Below are 18,148 nucleotides of genomic sequence, written 5' to 3'. Positions count from 1 at the left end.
CGGTTTTGGTTTGTAACCCGGATATGTTTTTCTCTCAATCGATTTATGACTTTTGAACACCGGTATACTACTGTTGCCTTTATTAGAACTATATATATTACAAATGTTGTTTGGATCAGTTTTTTAGTTCTTGCAAGTCGTAATGTACTTCTTACGATAGTAACGAAACCAAAAACATTAAAGGAGAAATCTAGCTCATAGTTTTGGTATTTATTTCACTAGAACTTATATTCTGACATCCCGATTTTAGCTATACTTTTTGTCCAATTTGATTAATAAACTTTTCATTCTTTTTAAAAAAAAATCGGATTTTCCAATATTTTGGCTTCACGCATTACCAAAGAAAAAATTGTTGTTGAAACGCGGATCTGGAGCAGACAAATTGGTACTATTAATGTGATCACATGCTATATTGTTATTACGTTTAATTGTATTTGTTTTTTTTTTTTATTATTTAATTTGAAGGCCAATGACATATGGAAATCTAAAAGTACTGCCACAGAAAAAGAGAAACTTGAATTGGAAGAGGAATTATCGAAATTGACAGAAATGTGTGATCAGCTCCGAGTTGCATCGAACAGTTTCAAAATGCGAGAGGACAAGGCTTTAAAACTTAATAAGGAATATAGTAATACGATTAAGGAGAAGCAATCGATGCTTGACAGAAAAGATGATATAATTCAAGAACACGTTGACATTATTAAACAAAGAGAAGACGACTTACAGCAATTGTTGGATCAAATTTCTCAAAGGGATAACAACATCCGGGAGTTGCGCGAAAGTGTGCGTAGTCGTGATGATAGATTAAAAGAAAAAGATGAAATATTACAAAGTCTTAATAATGGTACCGATGAGAAGCAAGAAGAAATTAACTTTCTTAACAGTGAAATGTCTGACAATATTTCTCAAATAAAGGAAAAAGATGAAAAGTTAAAAGAACTTACAGAACGAATAGAAAATTACGAAAATAATAAGAAAGAGTCAAATATTCAAGTAGAAAACGAGCGTTTGAAACTTGAACTTGAAGATATGGCTTACAGTATTGGAAAAGTGCATACCGATAATAATACATTACAAACTGAAATGGAGAAAACTAAACAAGCGTTGAGTGAAGCAATGGTTTTGTGGAATAAAGATCGTTCTACACTAGGCCAAGAATTAACCGTAGCTAGAGAGAAACTATCGATTTATGAAGCTTCGATCGATAAAAAGGAAAGTCAAGCTGCACAAATGATGCGAAAGGAAACTCATAAATGTTTAGAACAAAGGGAAAAATTACAACATGAGTTAAGGATCTTAAAAGTGGAACATGATGCAAATATTCGAACTTTGAAAAATGAGAAATTGAAATTACAAGATGAACTAACTCAGACAATACGTCAACTGACAACTGAAATGAGTAATAATGATAAGATGGCCTCTGATTTAGAGAGACTTAAAAACCAGGTATGTAGATCTTTTTATTTACTGTTTAGTAAAATGTTTTTGATTTTGGTTTTAATTGTTGTGTTGCTCAATCAGTGATCTCCCTTTGTTTTTATTGGCTTTCGAAAAGACAAATGTATCTGAATTTTAACGGATGTGAATTGTTAGGAATAAATTAGGAATATGTGAATTTTCCTATCCTGCCGGTAAAGGAAAGTTGTCTTTTAAGTAGTTTTACAAATGAAGCATTCAAACTCTTTTCGAATGTTTAATAAGTAACGAGTATATGGATTCAGGATTTTGGAATGAGGCGTTATTTATGAGTCAGATTATTTACGGTATTTATAGCTAGATGATGTTGTTACGTCAGTTTTATCAGGTAAATATTTTATATTCATTTGATAAAATTTACTGTTTGCAAGAGCATAAATTGTTCTAAATAATAAGGATGTTCTTATCACAAGCAGAAAACCCTAGCCGTATTTGGCACAACCTTTTCAACTTTTGATCCTCAGAGCTGTACAACTTTGTACCTTTTTTGACTTTCGAACTTTTATATCTGGGCGTCACTGGTAAGTCTTGTATGGACGAGGCGCGTTTTTGACGTATTGAATTTTAAACCTGATGCCTTTTGTTATCTATTATTCATGTGTTTCTTTGCCTAATACGTTCTCCTATTCATTTGTATTGTAGTCCTGTATTATTATGTTGTTATTTTAATGTTATATTTAACAATGCCATTGAAGTGCGAGGTTTGGCATGCCACAAAAACAGGTTCAACCCACCATTTTTTTTCTTTAAAAATGTCCTGTACCAAGTCAGGAAAATGGCCATTGTTATATCATAGTTCGTCACGTTCTGTGTATGTAACATTTTTACGTTGTGTTTCCGTTGTGTCGTTTGTTTTATCCTATATTTGAGTGTGAATTCACATTACTATGTGTGTCACGGTACTTTTCTATCCCAAATTCATGTATTTGGTTTTGATGTTATATTGGTTATTCTCATCGGATTTTGTCTAATGCTTAGTCCGTTGCTCTGTGTGCTACATTTTAATGTTGTATCGTTGTTCTCCTCTTATATTTAATGCGTTTCCCTCAGTTTTAGTTTGTTATCCCGATTTTGTTTTTTGTCCATAGATTTACGAATTTTGAACAGCGGTATACTACTGTTGCCTTTATTTGTATAAACCCGTGTATTGCTTTCTCTGTCTTCTTCGTTTATTTTGTCCGTATATACTTTGGCAGTATTCAATTGTTTTGTGGTCTTCGAAACTTTTGTGTTGAAACGATAAATATAATAATGATAATATTTGTAATAAACACATACACACACATGCACAAGTTCACACTGAAATGAGTAATTTGTTGCGTATTTAGATATATAACTTAGTCTTTATCAATGAAGCAGTATCTGATTGAAGCAGGAAATATGTTAAAATGTTAATAAACACTTTGATTTTGTTACCTAATTGTTCATATAGTTTGTCCTTTCTATGTGTAGAGTCCATGTGTATAAATTGTTCGAAAGAAAGGAAACATAGTCGTAGTTATAATAAAAAAAATGAAAAGGTATTTATTGATCTAAAAAATGTGTTAATTTGATAAACCATTAAGAATACTTGCTGCTGGTTAAAGGGCAATAAATCGAATTGCATTTAATTACGGATCAGTACATTTGTTTGGTTCTAGGCATGATCGGGAAATAATTGTATTCCAACAGATCCAAATTAAATTTGGGATGACTATAACAACTTCTTGTAATGAATAAATCTAATTTAAATCTCAGATAAAACGGAAGTAAAATAAAACAGCGCAATGTAATTTCAATAAAAATATAATTCGTATTCTTGGTTCATCTAAATGCGGATATAAAATCTGAACATTATGGTAAACTGGAATCGATATTCACTTAAATAGACACATTTTCATGACATTGTTGATGATACGAAATCACGGTATAAATTTATTGAAAACTTGAAGTGTCTTCCATCAGGTTACTAGTTTCCTCGTTGATTTGATTCAAATTTTCGATGGTATGTCCTTTTTTTTTATAACAGACTTGCTAGAGACGGTATGAGTTTTGCTCATTGTTGAAGGACGTATGGTTACTATGAAAATTGTTTTATATCTATATTAATTGCATTCTTGTAAATAGTTATCTCAATGGCAATCATACAACATCTCCTTTTACATTTCAGGAGGAAGTTGCCTTCCAAATACAGCACCACGAAAAGGTCTTACGTGCAGAATATATGGCAATGAAAGTCAGATTCGAAACGAGGCTTGACAACTTACAGAAGGAACATTCGAGACTTCTTACCATTTTAGACCAAATGCAGCACGAGAAAGTTTTAAACCATGAAATCATTAAAGGAGTTCAGAAACAAATGTCTCTAATGAAGGATAACTACCATAAAAACTTAGAGAAATCAAAAGAGCAAAGTGAAACTCTCGGACGACATATCAAAGAGGTTAGTAAAAGTCAGAAATATCGAAAGAGCAAAATGACACACTCGGACGTCATATCCAAGAGGTTAGTAAAATAGTAAAAGTCAGATAAATCGAAAGATTACAGTGGAACACTTGGACGTCATATTAAAGAGGTAAGTAAGACCCCGTTCACACTAGCATTTTTTTTTAATCGATCTAATTTGAATCGATCTAAATAAAACCAGTTAGCGCTCACATTATCTTTAATCATAACGATCTCTACCGGTCTAAACCGATCCACTGCGTTCACACTACAATTATAAACGCAATCGATCTAACCTTTTTACCCGTAATCTGTAAACATTGTGTATGAATAGAACTGATTTATTAAATTCATCTATTGATACTCTGACACACACACTTGAAAAAAAAAATGGATAAAGTTATTGTTTCTCCTGAATCAGAAGTTAACATTTTGGTACAGGTGTTATTGCCGCGTTTTCTATAATTTTGAAAAAAATATCTGTAGTAACGAAGTTACAACACGACGAAATATTTGCGGTTCCTGAAAAGAAAAAAAAAATCATCATAAGAAAAGAAGACACAGATTTTGCAAATCAAAGCGATGGCGAAGACAAAATGTTTTCAGTTTGTTTTAAATGTCTGTAAACAGTGAAATATGGGTTAAACAACGAACCTCTGAGATAGTTTTGGAGCTGTACATGCGCATACGTTATTTTCGATTCAATCGTACTAGTTTAAGTCGATCTCTGCGTTCACATTTAAAGTAAGATCGGTTTACTTTAGATCGATTCAAACTAAACTACCTCTTTTGGTGTTTTAGTTTAAACCGATTGAAGATCGATTCAAAGCGTTCACATTGGCCCTTAAATCGATCTAAAGTGAACCGGTCTAGTTTAAATCGATAAAAATGTCCTAGTGTGAACGGGGTCTAAGAGTAATGTTTATCTTTTATAGCATATCAAGATTAAGTCCTCATTTGGGTAGATTGCCCTGTATTTTTTTGTTTGATACAGGGTGTCTGTTGTATCTATTATCCACTGCATAGCTAGCGCTCCTTTAATGAGGGAAGGGGAGAGATACTTGTTTAGTATTTGTGTGTTTTATTTCTATTTTTAAAGGTTTCAAAATTCCAATAATTTGGTTCTGGTGGATTAAAGATTTTGTACACAGCAGCGTTTATAGCATTTATAATATGATACAGAGGTCGAGGTATTTATTTTTCGGGGCTTAAAGTCGTAGAATACTAGTACATGTTCGCCTAGATTCGTTCGCTGGCGTTTTTACCATTTGATACAGTTGATAGTTACTGTCCTTTTGTCTCGAACCCTGGATGCATCTCTGAAAAGTGTTAATTTGTCTCCTTTTTTAACAGATTGATTTACGAAGATGACATTATTTATGAACGAACAAACCTGTCAGAACATGTGAACTTTAAAAAGCATAACCGAAAGGTCAATGGTTCTCTCTGTATACAATGTACTCTGGCTTCCTGCTCAAACTAATACACAAATGATCCCCATTAGTATATAGCAAATAGTACTGTAAGTGGTGTAAATCATGGAAAATTCTAAAAGTAGAATGGAAAAGGGATTTACACATTATTGAATGCTGAATATAACGTTTATTGTAAAAGTTTGAGTCATATGCCTCGTTTACATTTTCAAGGTGGTATAAATTCACTGGTATTTGCATGCTAACATGTTTTCATGATGAACAGTATAGCAGGTGACATGTGTTCGAGTAAATTTAGAAAGGTCATGGCTAAGATGTTCTCTAGATATTTTTTTTTGCTTTGTAAAAATGTGGTTAGTATCGGATTCTTATTATCATATTCATATAAAATCATAGTAGAAGAGGTGTCAACACAATCATTTGGTCTTGAAATATGAACATTGATAGATTTATTGTTGTTAACTAAACGTTCAGGAACAAAGTCTTTAAGAAACGATGATAGTCCATCGGAAGTGGACGATAAATGGCCGACCCGTGTAATGAGAGATCGATATCCCTTGCACGTAAAGATATCGAAATACTAGTAGAACAGGATAATGTCAGTACAAGGCAGAACTCGTACCCGCAAAGTGGAATAGGGTTATTATAAGTTGTAATAACTTGTTTCCCGATCCACTATCAATAAATTTTTGAACTATCAAATCCGATCTGTGACATTAGAAGGGTTTGTAGGCGACCATGTATCATTAATAGTATATATTACATGTTAAATTTGTTATATGGTTCCGTTGCTTTCAATGAAATCGAGAATACATATGGGGAATGTGTCAAAGAGACAACTCAGCTAAAGAGCAGAAGACATCCCAGGGCTACCGATACATGTTTAAAAAAATTACCCAGCGACCTGAGGCAATATTTAAACGTCACCTTGTGCCCCAAAGTCTGTCTGATGTGTCCCCTTAATGTTCGTTTAAACCAGTATATCATGCTCATTTTATCTTGCTCACGTCGAGTGCTCGAGACCATGGGCTATCACTTGGCGGGTAAACCATAAACATACGAATATTTCTTGCGATTTCTATGAGACCTTATACATTGTATATTAAAATAAGATCGCATATCAGTCATAAATAAATATTAATAAACATCTAAGGTTCATATTCCAACCATATTAAATGATGAGTTGTTTTATATGATTATCCTCTGGACAATGTATAATTAGGCCGTACGGTTGTCTATATTTGCATCCTCTCTTTGCTGTAATAAATCCTCTTCATTTGAACCTTGATGGATAGATGTCTCATTTGCAATCATTCCACACCTCCTTAATTTCATATTTGAACATCTATCCAATCTATTACGATTTTTCCCGGTAAATAATAAGAAACCCATTCTTGTATCGTACCGAATAAAATAATTGAAGTCTCGGTTAATAAAAAAAGAAGAAACAATAACTTCACTAAAATAAACATAAACTGTTTTCATTTACAAATTATTTAAAGGAGGTAATATGCACGTAATTTCTATTCTTGTTTATATGAATTATGAAAACATATTAAATTTTATAAATATATGTTTTGTTCCAAAAGTTTTCTGTTCCATATAATATGCATGCTTTCTATGGTCAAATGGCAAAATACAGAGCCAAAACAAATAACGGAAACGTTGTGTTTCGTACAATTTCTTTGCTTTGAAGTTATTTTTGTTTATTTTGACAATAATTAACACGATATAAAATACAGAATAGGAATGTCTTAATCTTAATTCCAACATAATTGAACTAACCCTCAATGGGGGTTGTAATCTGTTCTGGACAGATATATTGGTTAATGACTGTTGCATGTTTAGTCTTTCTATAATGAAAAATACTCTAAGACAAATCTAGGTTAAATATATACAAGACAAAATAATGTGTTTAATTCTATCATTTCTGCCTTTGCCATTCAAACATCTCTGCCGTAATGTCTTCCATCTGTTATCTACCATATAATTATATATCAGTATGCCGTCTGTAATTATTGTTCAGAGGACAGAAGAACACGTTTCGAAGGTATGAAATGCATTTGCAATAATAATATTTTGTAATTTTTGTCATGTAAATCATTTTTTAGATCTATAAGATAATAGCCATGAAATAGGAGAAAAGCTCTATCTTGCTTTTTTCTCCACGGCTCATGCAAATTTTGTATTTAATTATCCGACTTTATTGTAAATACATATATTTAATTTACATCCTATGTGTCTTATTTCATGCTGCCAAATTATATAAATTTCTAAAAGAGAAAGACAATTAACGCAAACCATTTTCTCTACAATATTTTGTTGTTTGTCAAAACGCTGAACGGTAAAAACAGATTTTTTTATAAAAGAGACCGATGACAGATTTGACCTCGAATTTTAATTTGTTTTCTATCGACATATAATTACATAACATTTATGTTTCATTGTAATACATTTTTGTACCTTATTTTGATTGGCTAACATCAATCTTGCGTCATCCTGAAATTAACTTTCATTTCAAAATGAAATGTAACATTCACAACGAAACGAGGTAAAGGGGGCTCGGGTGTCTTCCTCCATCTTGGATTTTGAAGTAGCAGATAACTATGGTCTAGATTTTTTATGAAATGTGCCCAAGTTAAATTGTTTATCAAGTCAACATCTATCTGTTCCGAAATTTTCAGATGAATCGGACATCCAGTTGTTGGGTTGCTGCCACTGAATTGGTAATTTTTCAGGAAATTTTGCCGTTTTTCGTTATCATCTAAAATATTATTATAGATAGAGATAAACTGTAAACAGCAACAATGTTCCGAAAAGTAAGATCTACAAATAAGTCAACATGATCAAAATGTTCAGTTGACCTATTAAGGAGTTATTGCCCTTTTCAGTCAATTTTTAACAATTTTCATAAATTTTCATAATTTTTGTAAATTTTAACAAAACATTTTCCTCTGTAACTTATGGGCCAAGTTCATTATAGATAGACATAATTGTTAGTAGCAAGAATGTTCAGTAAAGTAAGATCTACAAACCCATCATCATCACTAACACGCTGTTTTGGTCATTAATCCATCTGTGTCTTTTGTTTAATATGCACATAGACCAAGGTGAGCGACACAGGCTCTTAAGAGCCTCTAGTTTCTTTTTCTTATCTGAAAGCATGTTATAAGAGCTATCTTCTCACATTTTATCTTAAAGTTCTGAATGTAGGTTTTTTTTTTTATCACTCAAAATTTGATTTTCCATGCATAATCTACACAAAATCTGACAATTTTGCACAAAAAAAGTTCCGTGACCCATAATTTTTAATATATTTTAGAAAAAAGCATAACAACAGCTTCATTTTGACAAGTTATCAAAAAATTCTACCAATTTTAATTTAACAGTAAAGTGCACAGGTAGGTGATTTAAAGAAATCGTGTTTTTATGATCCTAGTAGAAAAATGTGATTATAAGTATGGCATTATTCTTTTAGTAATTTTATATGGTTGTAAAGCGCAACAGACTTATCGGTTGACCGTGCGCACATTTTAGAATGAAGCGAATCTACCTTCATACAAAATGTTCTTTGGTCAACGCTTTTACATCCCAATAAATTTACAGAAAGAAGCATTCAATTCTTAATTATTTTCTTCTTTCTTTAAGACGATAAATAGAGGGATGCCTTCTGATTTTCCCCATTGTTTTGCGAAAGTTGTGTGTTATCTTATCTGTAGCACCAAGCATTACAAAACATTATAAGATAGATGGGGTATTGTATTATCATGACACTCATCAATCTTCCATATGTCATCACTGGTTCAGAAAAACTGATAACTCCGATAAGTTATAATTAATATTCAATGTTTTTATGACCTCAAATGATATACCAAAACACGCAATTTATCCCCATGACAATTGTGGTAACGTCCTTAATAGTACTTATGATTCACTTATCAGCTGTATTTTCAAAATATAAGTAAGTGTTTTAAATACATTTGTTTGTTTTGAAACTTTCTGGCGCACTTATTTAATTAGGCAATGTTGAAAGGAAATAAATAAGGACATTAACACTGATTCAGTTTACAGTTATATTTCGAAAAATAAAAGTAAGTTTTTTTAACGCCTTTATTTTGTCTTGTTTCTCGCAGATTAATTTTATTAAGTAATATTGAAAGAAACTAAGAAAAATGAAGAACCGTTTGCTTTTAAGGTAATTTTGCTTAGAAACTTTATTGCGCATTTGTTTTATTAAGTTATGTAGAACGGAATTTACAAAAATAAGAAACCTTCAATATTGTTAGCACTTAAGGAAAACAAAATGACAAGTTACATGACTTTTTTTTATATAGATTAGACCGTTTCTTTTCCCGTTTTACACTAGTCATTTCTGGGGCCCTTTATAGCGTGCTGTTCGGTGTGAGCCAAGGCTCCGTATTGAAGACAGTGCTTTGACATATAATGGTTTTCTTTTGTAAATTGTGACTTTGATGGACAGTTGTCTCATTGACAATCATACCACATCTTCTTATATCTAATTTTTTTTTTTTAAATTCTAGCTTGAAGGAGCACGTGATCTAGCAATGGATTTACAGAAGAAAGTGGAATCTCTGAAGCGTCAGCTCGAGGACCAGGAGTACGAACGTGCTGAACTTGTTGACAAAATCACAGCGCAAAGATCTGAGTGGGAAATAGAAAGATCTAATAAACAAAGCAAAATCAATGAAGTAAGTAATTGTTCTGTTTTATTTTTGTACTGATTTAATTCTAATACTCTAAAAAAATATTTGTCTTGTCAGAAGATGTTAACGAGACTAAATCTTTTGACAGCATTGGCTGTGCGTAGCTTTTATTGAAATAGCAAAAAAAGTGAGTTTGAATATATTTTTTTGATATTCGACTGTTGTTTTCCAATTGACAATTAAAAACAATTTCTCGGCCTGAATACAGATGAAATAATTGCCACTGAACATATGAAAAACAACAGTCAATTAACATTATTTGAATAATAAATTTGATTTGGGTCTCAAGTCTTAATTTCACAGTAAACATTTCATAAAGTATTAACTTTAACTCTTTTCAAAGCTGACATACTTTAGTCCTCAAGTAATTAACTTAATTTTGTTACTATAATGGCAGATTGCCAACTATTTTAAGTATCAAACGAAAGAGAAACAAAATGGCATCTCCCTATACTATGTCTTTATAACAAATTAAAAAAAAAATCACCTCGTCGCGGTTCGCCTTTTAGTCAAGCTGTGTTTATTATAAAAAAAAACCGATAGGGATTGAAAAATAATTACATGTAAGATCAATGCTGAGTTACAGAAGATAAACAATATTCGTACAGTGTAGGAAAATATGAAATTACTAGCCTCACTATTTTCTCTGTTTTTAAAGCTTGTCAAACACATTTCACTTTTTCCTGCACTGTAGAATTATTGTATGTACAATCTTATAGTTAAGTATAAATGAGTTCTTGTCTTTGCAGCTTGAGGAACGACTAGCCATGATAAACAATGCTCAGTCAAGAACAAAGGACATGCAGTCTAGAATGGAGGTGGCTTGGAACAGAGAAAGAGCAGAACAGAAACGTCTTCTCTCAGAGGCACACAATCTAGCCATGGATCTACAACAGCAGCTCAAGGGTCGAGATGACGAACGGCTGCACGAAAAACGAGCTCTATTAGAACAACTAAGGGTTCTTCGGAAACAACTTGACGAAGAGCAAATAAACCACCGAGAACAGCAGTCAAAGGTAACAATTTACGTTAAACCCTTCTGGAGCATCTAGATTCATCCCCTGTTTTAACATGGATTCGTGTTGCTCTGGTTTTAGTTTTCTTTTAGTGTTGAATGAACTTTTTGAATAGGTTGTGTTGGGGTTGGACTAGCTTTCATTAACTGTGAGTACTCTCTGACTTTTATTTAGGAAGCTACCATTTGATTTTTAGCGGGGGGGGGGGGGGGGGGGGGGGCTAGGATGAAATTCGAAAAAAAATAGGCAGGACAGGAGTTTTGAGTAAAAACAAGGGCAGGATGAGACTCTTGCAAAAAAAAAAAAAGTCAGGTCGACAATCTAGGTAAAAAAAAGTCAGGATAAACTAAAATAAAAAAGGCAGAACCGAACAGAGTGAAAAATAAAAAGACAGCACAGAGATTATAGCTAAAAAAAAAATGCAGGACAAAATCAAATGGTAGCTCCCTTAGTGTCTTTTTTGTTGTGGAGATGTATAAATATCTTATCACGTCCGGTCTATGTTTTTGTAAAACGTCTTACTGCTTTGTATCGATCTGATGAGTTCGGCCTTTTTCAAATAATTTGTATAGTATTTTTCTTATAATGTACTGTTACATACATTGTAACTGTCCGATATAAGATGGAGTGTTGTCGCCTTCAGACTAGTTTATTCCCGTCATACTGTGTATGTGCCTGACTCAAGTCGGGTGCCTGTTACTCTGGTTGTCCTTTGTTGCTGTTAATGATATTCGTGTTTTCGTTCTTTACATTGTACATGAATCAGGTGATGATTTTTTAACATGACGTTGTCCTATTATCTTTTTGAGTTTGAATATCGCCTTGGAATCTTTCCCGTTTTCATTTAAATAGGTGAACACATTAACATGATAAAAGAAAATATCTCAGACCATCTTTTATGTTAATCATGTTTACTGTTTTAGCGTTGAATAGACAGAAAAAAATATACTGAAAAAGTGTGGAAAACATTTATTTAAAATAGCGTTCCTTCTTTATGAAAGTACCAGCAAATTTTGTTTATGTTACAGTCACGGAAAAGAGATGAACAGTTGTGTAAAAAACTTTTATTTAAAATCGTGTTCATCCTATCAAAATCTTCTAAAATATATTAATATTACAGTCAGGGACAAGAGATGAACGGTTGTGTGATTTAGAACGGAGGCTGAAAGAAGATTAATTTTATGTTAATATTACAGTCAGGGACAAGAGATGAACAGTTATGTGATTTAGAACGGAGGCTGAAAGAAGTAAAAGACAAAGCAGAGAAAGAACACGAATCTTCACTTAAAGATCAAGCTGACTTAGTCCGACGTCTGGGGGAGATGAGGAGGCAGCATAAACGTGACCAGAGAATGATGGAAGATGTGCTGAGCGGGGTAAATATTTATATACAGTGAAACCTGGTTAAACCGAATCCTGCATAAACCGAAAACCTGTATAAATAAAACATGTTCTAAAGCACTGTCATATCAGTTTGTATGCGTTGTGAACCTAATAAAACCAAATATTGGCCAAAATCTATCACAACCTTAAGTCCCAAATAGGTTTCACTGTATTATATAAGAGGGGCAAAAGGTATCACCGGGACATTCAAACGCATAGATCAAAATAAAATGATGCCATTGATAAAAAAGAAAAACAAGATAAAAAGACTAATAATAATACACAAAACACCAGAGGGACATTCGAACGCATAGATCGAAATAAACTGATGCCATGGCTAAAAAAAGAAAAAAAGATAAACAGACTAATAATAGAACAAAAGAAACAGCATATAAAGAAAAACATCCCACTAAATCTACGAAAAAGTATGGTAACATACCTATTCCTAGGTCTCTGTATTAATCAAGGCGAACTACTACGAACTTCAATCGTTGGCTCGAACCCGTTTTTCGAATAAGCCCTTATCTAGAAATAAAAGAGTGTTTGTATAACATAAAACAACTTTATTTTTTTTTATATAAATAAGGCCGTTAGTTTTCTCGTTTGGATTGTTTTACATTGTCATTTCGGGGCTTTTTATAGCTTACTATGCGGTATGGGCTTTGTTCATTGTTGAAGACCGTACGGTGACCTATAATTGTTAATTTCTGTGCCATTTTGGTCTCTTGTAGACAGTTGTCCCATTGGCAATCATATTACATCTTCATTTTTGTATTCGATGAAATTAATATGTTAGATCAAAGTAAACCTCTATTACGGAGTAAAAACTTTATTTGTAAAATGTAATCCAGGCATCAACAAACAAATTTAGAAACAAAAGATATGAATAGCAAAGTCGCAATCGAAATCATAACAAAAAAAATAAAATGACGAAAAGACAACAATAACAAAAAAAACTTCTAAGAAAACTAAGGTTCGAACACCAGGACCTTAAGCTAAACTTCCGAACTATCAGAAAAGAAATCTGGTGCTCTGGAAGTGTAAGCATTATCTTCTTTTTGTTTGGCACCCGTCGAGTTGCATCATTGAAAATGCCAATGAAATTGAGTATGGAAATTGGATCAATGTCATAGAGACAATCACCCGACCAAAGAGCAGATAACAGTCAAAGGCCACCATGCACTGAATTGGTCCTCAATACAATGACAACTTCATGCATCCGAAGGCGGTTTTCAGCTGGCTCTTAAATAGAAATCTGTATTAGTGCAGTGACAAATGTACGAATTTACCGAAGAATGCTAACATCGGAGAACAACATTCTACCAACAGTGTGTTTGACCCACAGGTTGTCAATCAACACATATAAAATTCATATTTCAAATTTTTTTGCAAATAAATATTCATATAAAAAAAGCTTAACTAAAGTTTTATAATCAGAGATAATTTTACTGGAAACACTTTCGCTTGAGACGTTCTTGAAGAACAACGAACGATTAAATTTTAAAAGCTAAAATTATTTTAAATTGTCGTACTAAAACTAGAAGATGTGGTATGATTGCCATTGAGACAACTCGCCATGTTCACTAGACTACTTAAATGCTGTGTTATTATATTTGATTTGCAGTTGAACAAACTTTTAATATTGGTAAGCTAATACAATGTCCAATTGATAAACATATAAATACAAAAATTGCTTAGGCAAAATAAGTGATAATTGGAACCATTTTTAGTATCCCTTATACCACTACTTAAATAAATGCAAAGACTTATTCATTTGATCAACCAATCTTACCACTTTTTTCTTCTATAGTTAACAAGACTCCGTGAGCTAGCATCAATTGTAGTAGCATCAGAGAATAATGGCGAGGTATCTGACAATGAGCTAGAACAAAGACTTGAGACACTGGAGACAAAAGGAGATGTTGGAGCTGCAGCGTCTGAAGAGACGGCCATCCATACAGAAGACATAAGACAACGTATAAATGACGTAAGTCACATGACATAAGTCACATGACATTTGATAAATGTAAATGACTCTTTATGAGTTTCGTTTGGCCGAACCGCTTTTCTTCATTTGCCTTCATTCGAGGGCAATCGGTTTATATATATGTTCATAGAATCGTTATTATTGAGACATGAAAGGTTCAAATGTTCATCGTTTTCATAGTAACCAATAACTGGAAATTCTGTTGCAGTGCTCAACTTTCCCTTTATTGTATTCCGACCGACGACTAATTGTTACTTTATAGTAGACGCTCTGTTTGTCTGTCTGTACGCTTTCTGTGTTCTATAACAAATCCAATTCGGAAGTGCTAAACAAATCAACTCTCGTGTTTTCTTATAGAAAAATACAAATGATGTTATATTAATATTTGGTTTTAATTTATTAGAGCTTCTTGCAAGCTGCGAAATTGTCTCTGGTTTCTGAAAAGCAATGAGACTTGATTTAAATTATTTGGTAAACACTACAAAAATATGAAGGCCAATTTATGAAATATTGACGTAACAACAGAATGAACAACACAAAGCCCCCAATTGAGCATATATGACTTCATGGGCGCTGGAATGTTACACATTTTCTTTCTGACTGGTTGATTATGTCGTTTTGTGTTTATGTTAAGTACAAATCTAGTTTTGAATCAAATGCGAATAAGGTATATGTAACGTAAATGGAACATATCGCTAATCTTTTCATACACATTATATTCCCGAACGGCCAACCGATAATGATAACCATACCACTCTCTAAGGAAATATTACTTAAAAATGAGGGACAAAAGATACCAGAGGGACATTCAAACTCATAGATAAAAATAAACTGGTTTTTGGTGAACAGCACATTCGGACAGCCTTGGATGCCTTCACTGTATAACAAGATGTATTTTTTATACGATTTTTTTTAATTTTAATTTGTAGGTTGTGTTAAACTACATAAAAGAGGTAAGTCATTATTAGTCTGTTATGGGGTATAGGGGATAACAGTTGGGAGGTTGGATACAGAGGTAAAGAAGGGTTGGGATGTTTGATATAGGAGTGTAAAGTGTGACATGGGAAAACAAAGGGGGAAAAAAGTTGGAAAATTGAAAAATTCCAAGATGGGCATACCCCATGTTACCACTGTTTAAGTTTTATATTGCAATAAAATACCATGTCTTCTGTATTTGTACTTGGTTCGAAACAGGGGACAATAACTCGCTCTAGCTCGCATTACACCTGTGTTTATCCTCGTACAAATGCAGTTGATACTTAAAGACACCAAGCAGTTAATGTCTACGTATTTTAGATTTAGAATGATTTGGCCTTTAAAGTTAAGTTTTTAATTGTTAGTAACAGAGGGGCACCATATGACTGTCGATTGTCTGTTTAAAAACACGACTTTGTTTTGGCGTACATATCAATCTTCTGTAAGCCTTTCGTCTTACTTAAAAATAAATAACAGCAATATTACCGATGTCGTTCTATATTTTTGCCCATACGATTATCATTTTTGTTTAAAACACGATAGGAGGTGGTCTTCGGTGTATGGCTACGAATCTTTGACTCTTCTATAAGCCTGTTGTCTAATTTAGAAATAAATAACAGAAATATACATGGTGTCGTTATATTCATACATTTAGTTTCATAATATTGTGTTCCTGTCAGTGTTAGACGTGCAATAAAATAAAACAAAATATTGAGGAAGGAGGAGGAACTAAATCGGTCATTTTAAAGGATTTAATTTCAACTTTCAGGCATTGAAGGAAATACACTTTGCAGCTGAGAACATTGCTCGGCCTAGAGATATATCTGACGAACAACGTAAACAAATGAGAAGGTAGGGTACTAACTGACAATTCAGATATGATTTGCATATCTGTAAACATTTGAATGTTATTGGTCTGTTAGAATGGTTTTATTTGGCTTTCACTTTGACAGCATAAATAAAGGCAACAGTAGTATACCACTGTTCAAAACTCGTAAATCTATGGACAAAAACCAAAATCGGGGGTAAAAAGCATAAATTGCCGAAATAGTTTTCGTAGCCTATATGAACACGCTGTCGATTTAACTGTTTTGTATTCATGCGCGATACATAGGGTTGTAAAGAGTTAAAATTGGAATACAAAGGCAAATGTTTAGATTATTACATGTAAATTATTAGTTTGTAAACTTGGCCTTCAGTTTATTTCATTGGGAGTTAACCGGTCAGTTGATGCATCAGTAATGTCAAGAAGAAAGTGTTTATGTTTACAGTTTCTAGATAAAATTAATGGCCTTCTTTTACTTAAGGGGTCCCGTAATTTTTGGATTTTACTTTAGGGGTCCCAGTCCATAATAGTATGTTTTTTGTAATGATATAAAAAAGTTAGTTCCCTACTTGTTCTTAGTGTATTTAATTTTCCATCCTCACATTATCATGATTATTTATTTGATTTTTATCCTTCAGATAGATATTGAGTCAAACTTTAAAAAATACTAATTTTGTTTATTTTTCATTGGGCCACAACCTATGTGAAGATAATTTAATTAGGACCCCTAAAGTAAAAGAGTGCTATAATGCCATCATTTACTTAAGGGGTCCCACAACCTATACAGAAGCCCAAAAAAACAACATATATATATCGCATATAAAGATAATTCAACAGGGACCCCTAAAGTAAAAGAGTGCTATAATGCCTTCTTTTACTTAAGGGGTCCCACAACCTATATACAAGACAAACCATATAAACAACCAATATAACAGACATATACAAGCCAATATCATATAAACAATCAATACAACAGAATATATAATATTACAATTACAAAATGTATTTAAATACACTCTATATTGTGGGATCATTATATTGTCACTCCAACAAATGTATTCAGCCAAACAGTTTTAAAAAAAAGAAGGTACAGTCTCGTCCGTAATGAAACATAATTTTCAACAATTAGTTTTGTAATTTACAAGCCAGATTTGGATATAATCTGTCTTTCATTCTTAACTGAACTTTTTTTTTCATTGAGGAAACTTTTTTGTGTTTAGATGATTTAAACAATCAACATAATCTAAATTCAATGTGAAAGTCGTTAGCCAATAAAAGTGGCATATTGTATTTTGCTTATGTTACTAACTTGTTGTTGTATTTCCAAAATGTGTGGTCATGTATGAAGAACGCTGAAAACTAAAAAATAGTACAATATAAAATGAAAATAAAATGAGTATCCATTGTAAATTCTCTTCATTAGACCATAATAATTATAATTTTTTATTTGCAAAACAAACAAAAAACAATTTTGGTTATAGCAAATTCATAGACAAAACAAACATTATGAAAACTCGACAATATTATAATAGATATGATAAAAACAATTATTGGTCTCCTTTCCTTAGTTCTAATGACTCTTTAATAAAAGAAACAACTGCTTTTACATCATTTTGTTTTGATGGATTTAGTATAATCACGAGTTTATCAGTAAAATCAAGTGTATTTAAATTTACATATTTTTGTATATAATATTTTAGAAAGATTTCTCTTTTATTTTTTTTATTAATTTTACAGTTAAAGACAAAATGGAATTCATCGTCTAAGATATTACATATTTTACATCTTCTTTCATTTCGTGGTATTTTTGTATATCGTCCAGTTTCTATTAAGAAACAATGATCGCTTATCCTAAATTTGGTTAACATTTTTCTTGTTTCTTTACTTGGGTGCGATAGGTTGTA

At 32.4% G+C, this 18,148-nt stretch overlaps 1 protein-coding gene across 2 annotated transcripts in view; it reads left to right on the top strand.

Annotated features, from left to right (window-relative positions):
* LOC143055001 (uncharacterized) overlaps positions 1-18,148 on the top strand; it is a 109,052-nt gene that overhangs the window by 84,397 nt on the left and 6,507 nt on the right. For both annotated transcript variants that reach the window (XM_076228115.1, XM_076228114.1), the window contains exons 10-17: positions 466-1,446; positions 3,626-3,898; positions 9,875-10,042; positions 10,807-11,073; positions 12,270-12,449; positions 14,267-14,443; positions 15,373-15,396; positions 16,188-16,270. In XM_076228115.1, coding sequence (XP_076084230.1) covers positions 466-1,446; positions 3,626-3,898; positions 9,875-10,042; positions 10,807-11,073; positions 12,270-12,449; positions 14,267-14,443; positions 15,373-15,396; positions 16,188-16,270 — 2,153 coding nt within the window. The remainder of the gene's footprint in view (positions 1-465; positions 1,447-3,625; positions 3,899-9,874; positions 10,043-10,806; positions 11,074-12,269; positions 12,450-14,266; positions 14,444-15,372; positions 15,397-16,187; positions 16,271-18,148) is intronic.

This window comes from Mytilus galloprovincialis, chromosome 12, assembly GCF_965363235.1.
Source record: "Mytilus galloprovincialis chromosome 12, xbMytGall1.hap1.1, whole genome shotgun sequence".
In the NCBI taxonomy this organism is placed as follows: Eukaryota; Metazoa; Mollusca; class Bivalvia; order Mytilida; family Mytilidae; genus Mytilus; species Mytilus galloprovincialis.
Note: the sequence above shows the minus strand (reverse complement) of the source record. Positions and strands in the feature narration are given on the sequence as shown.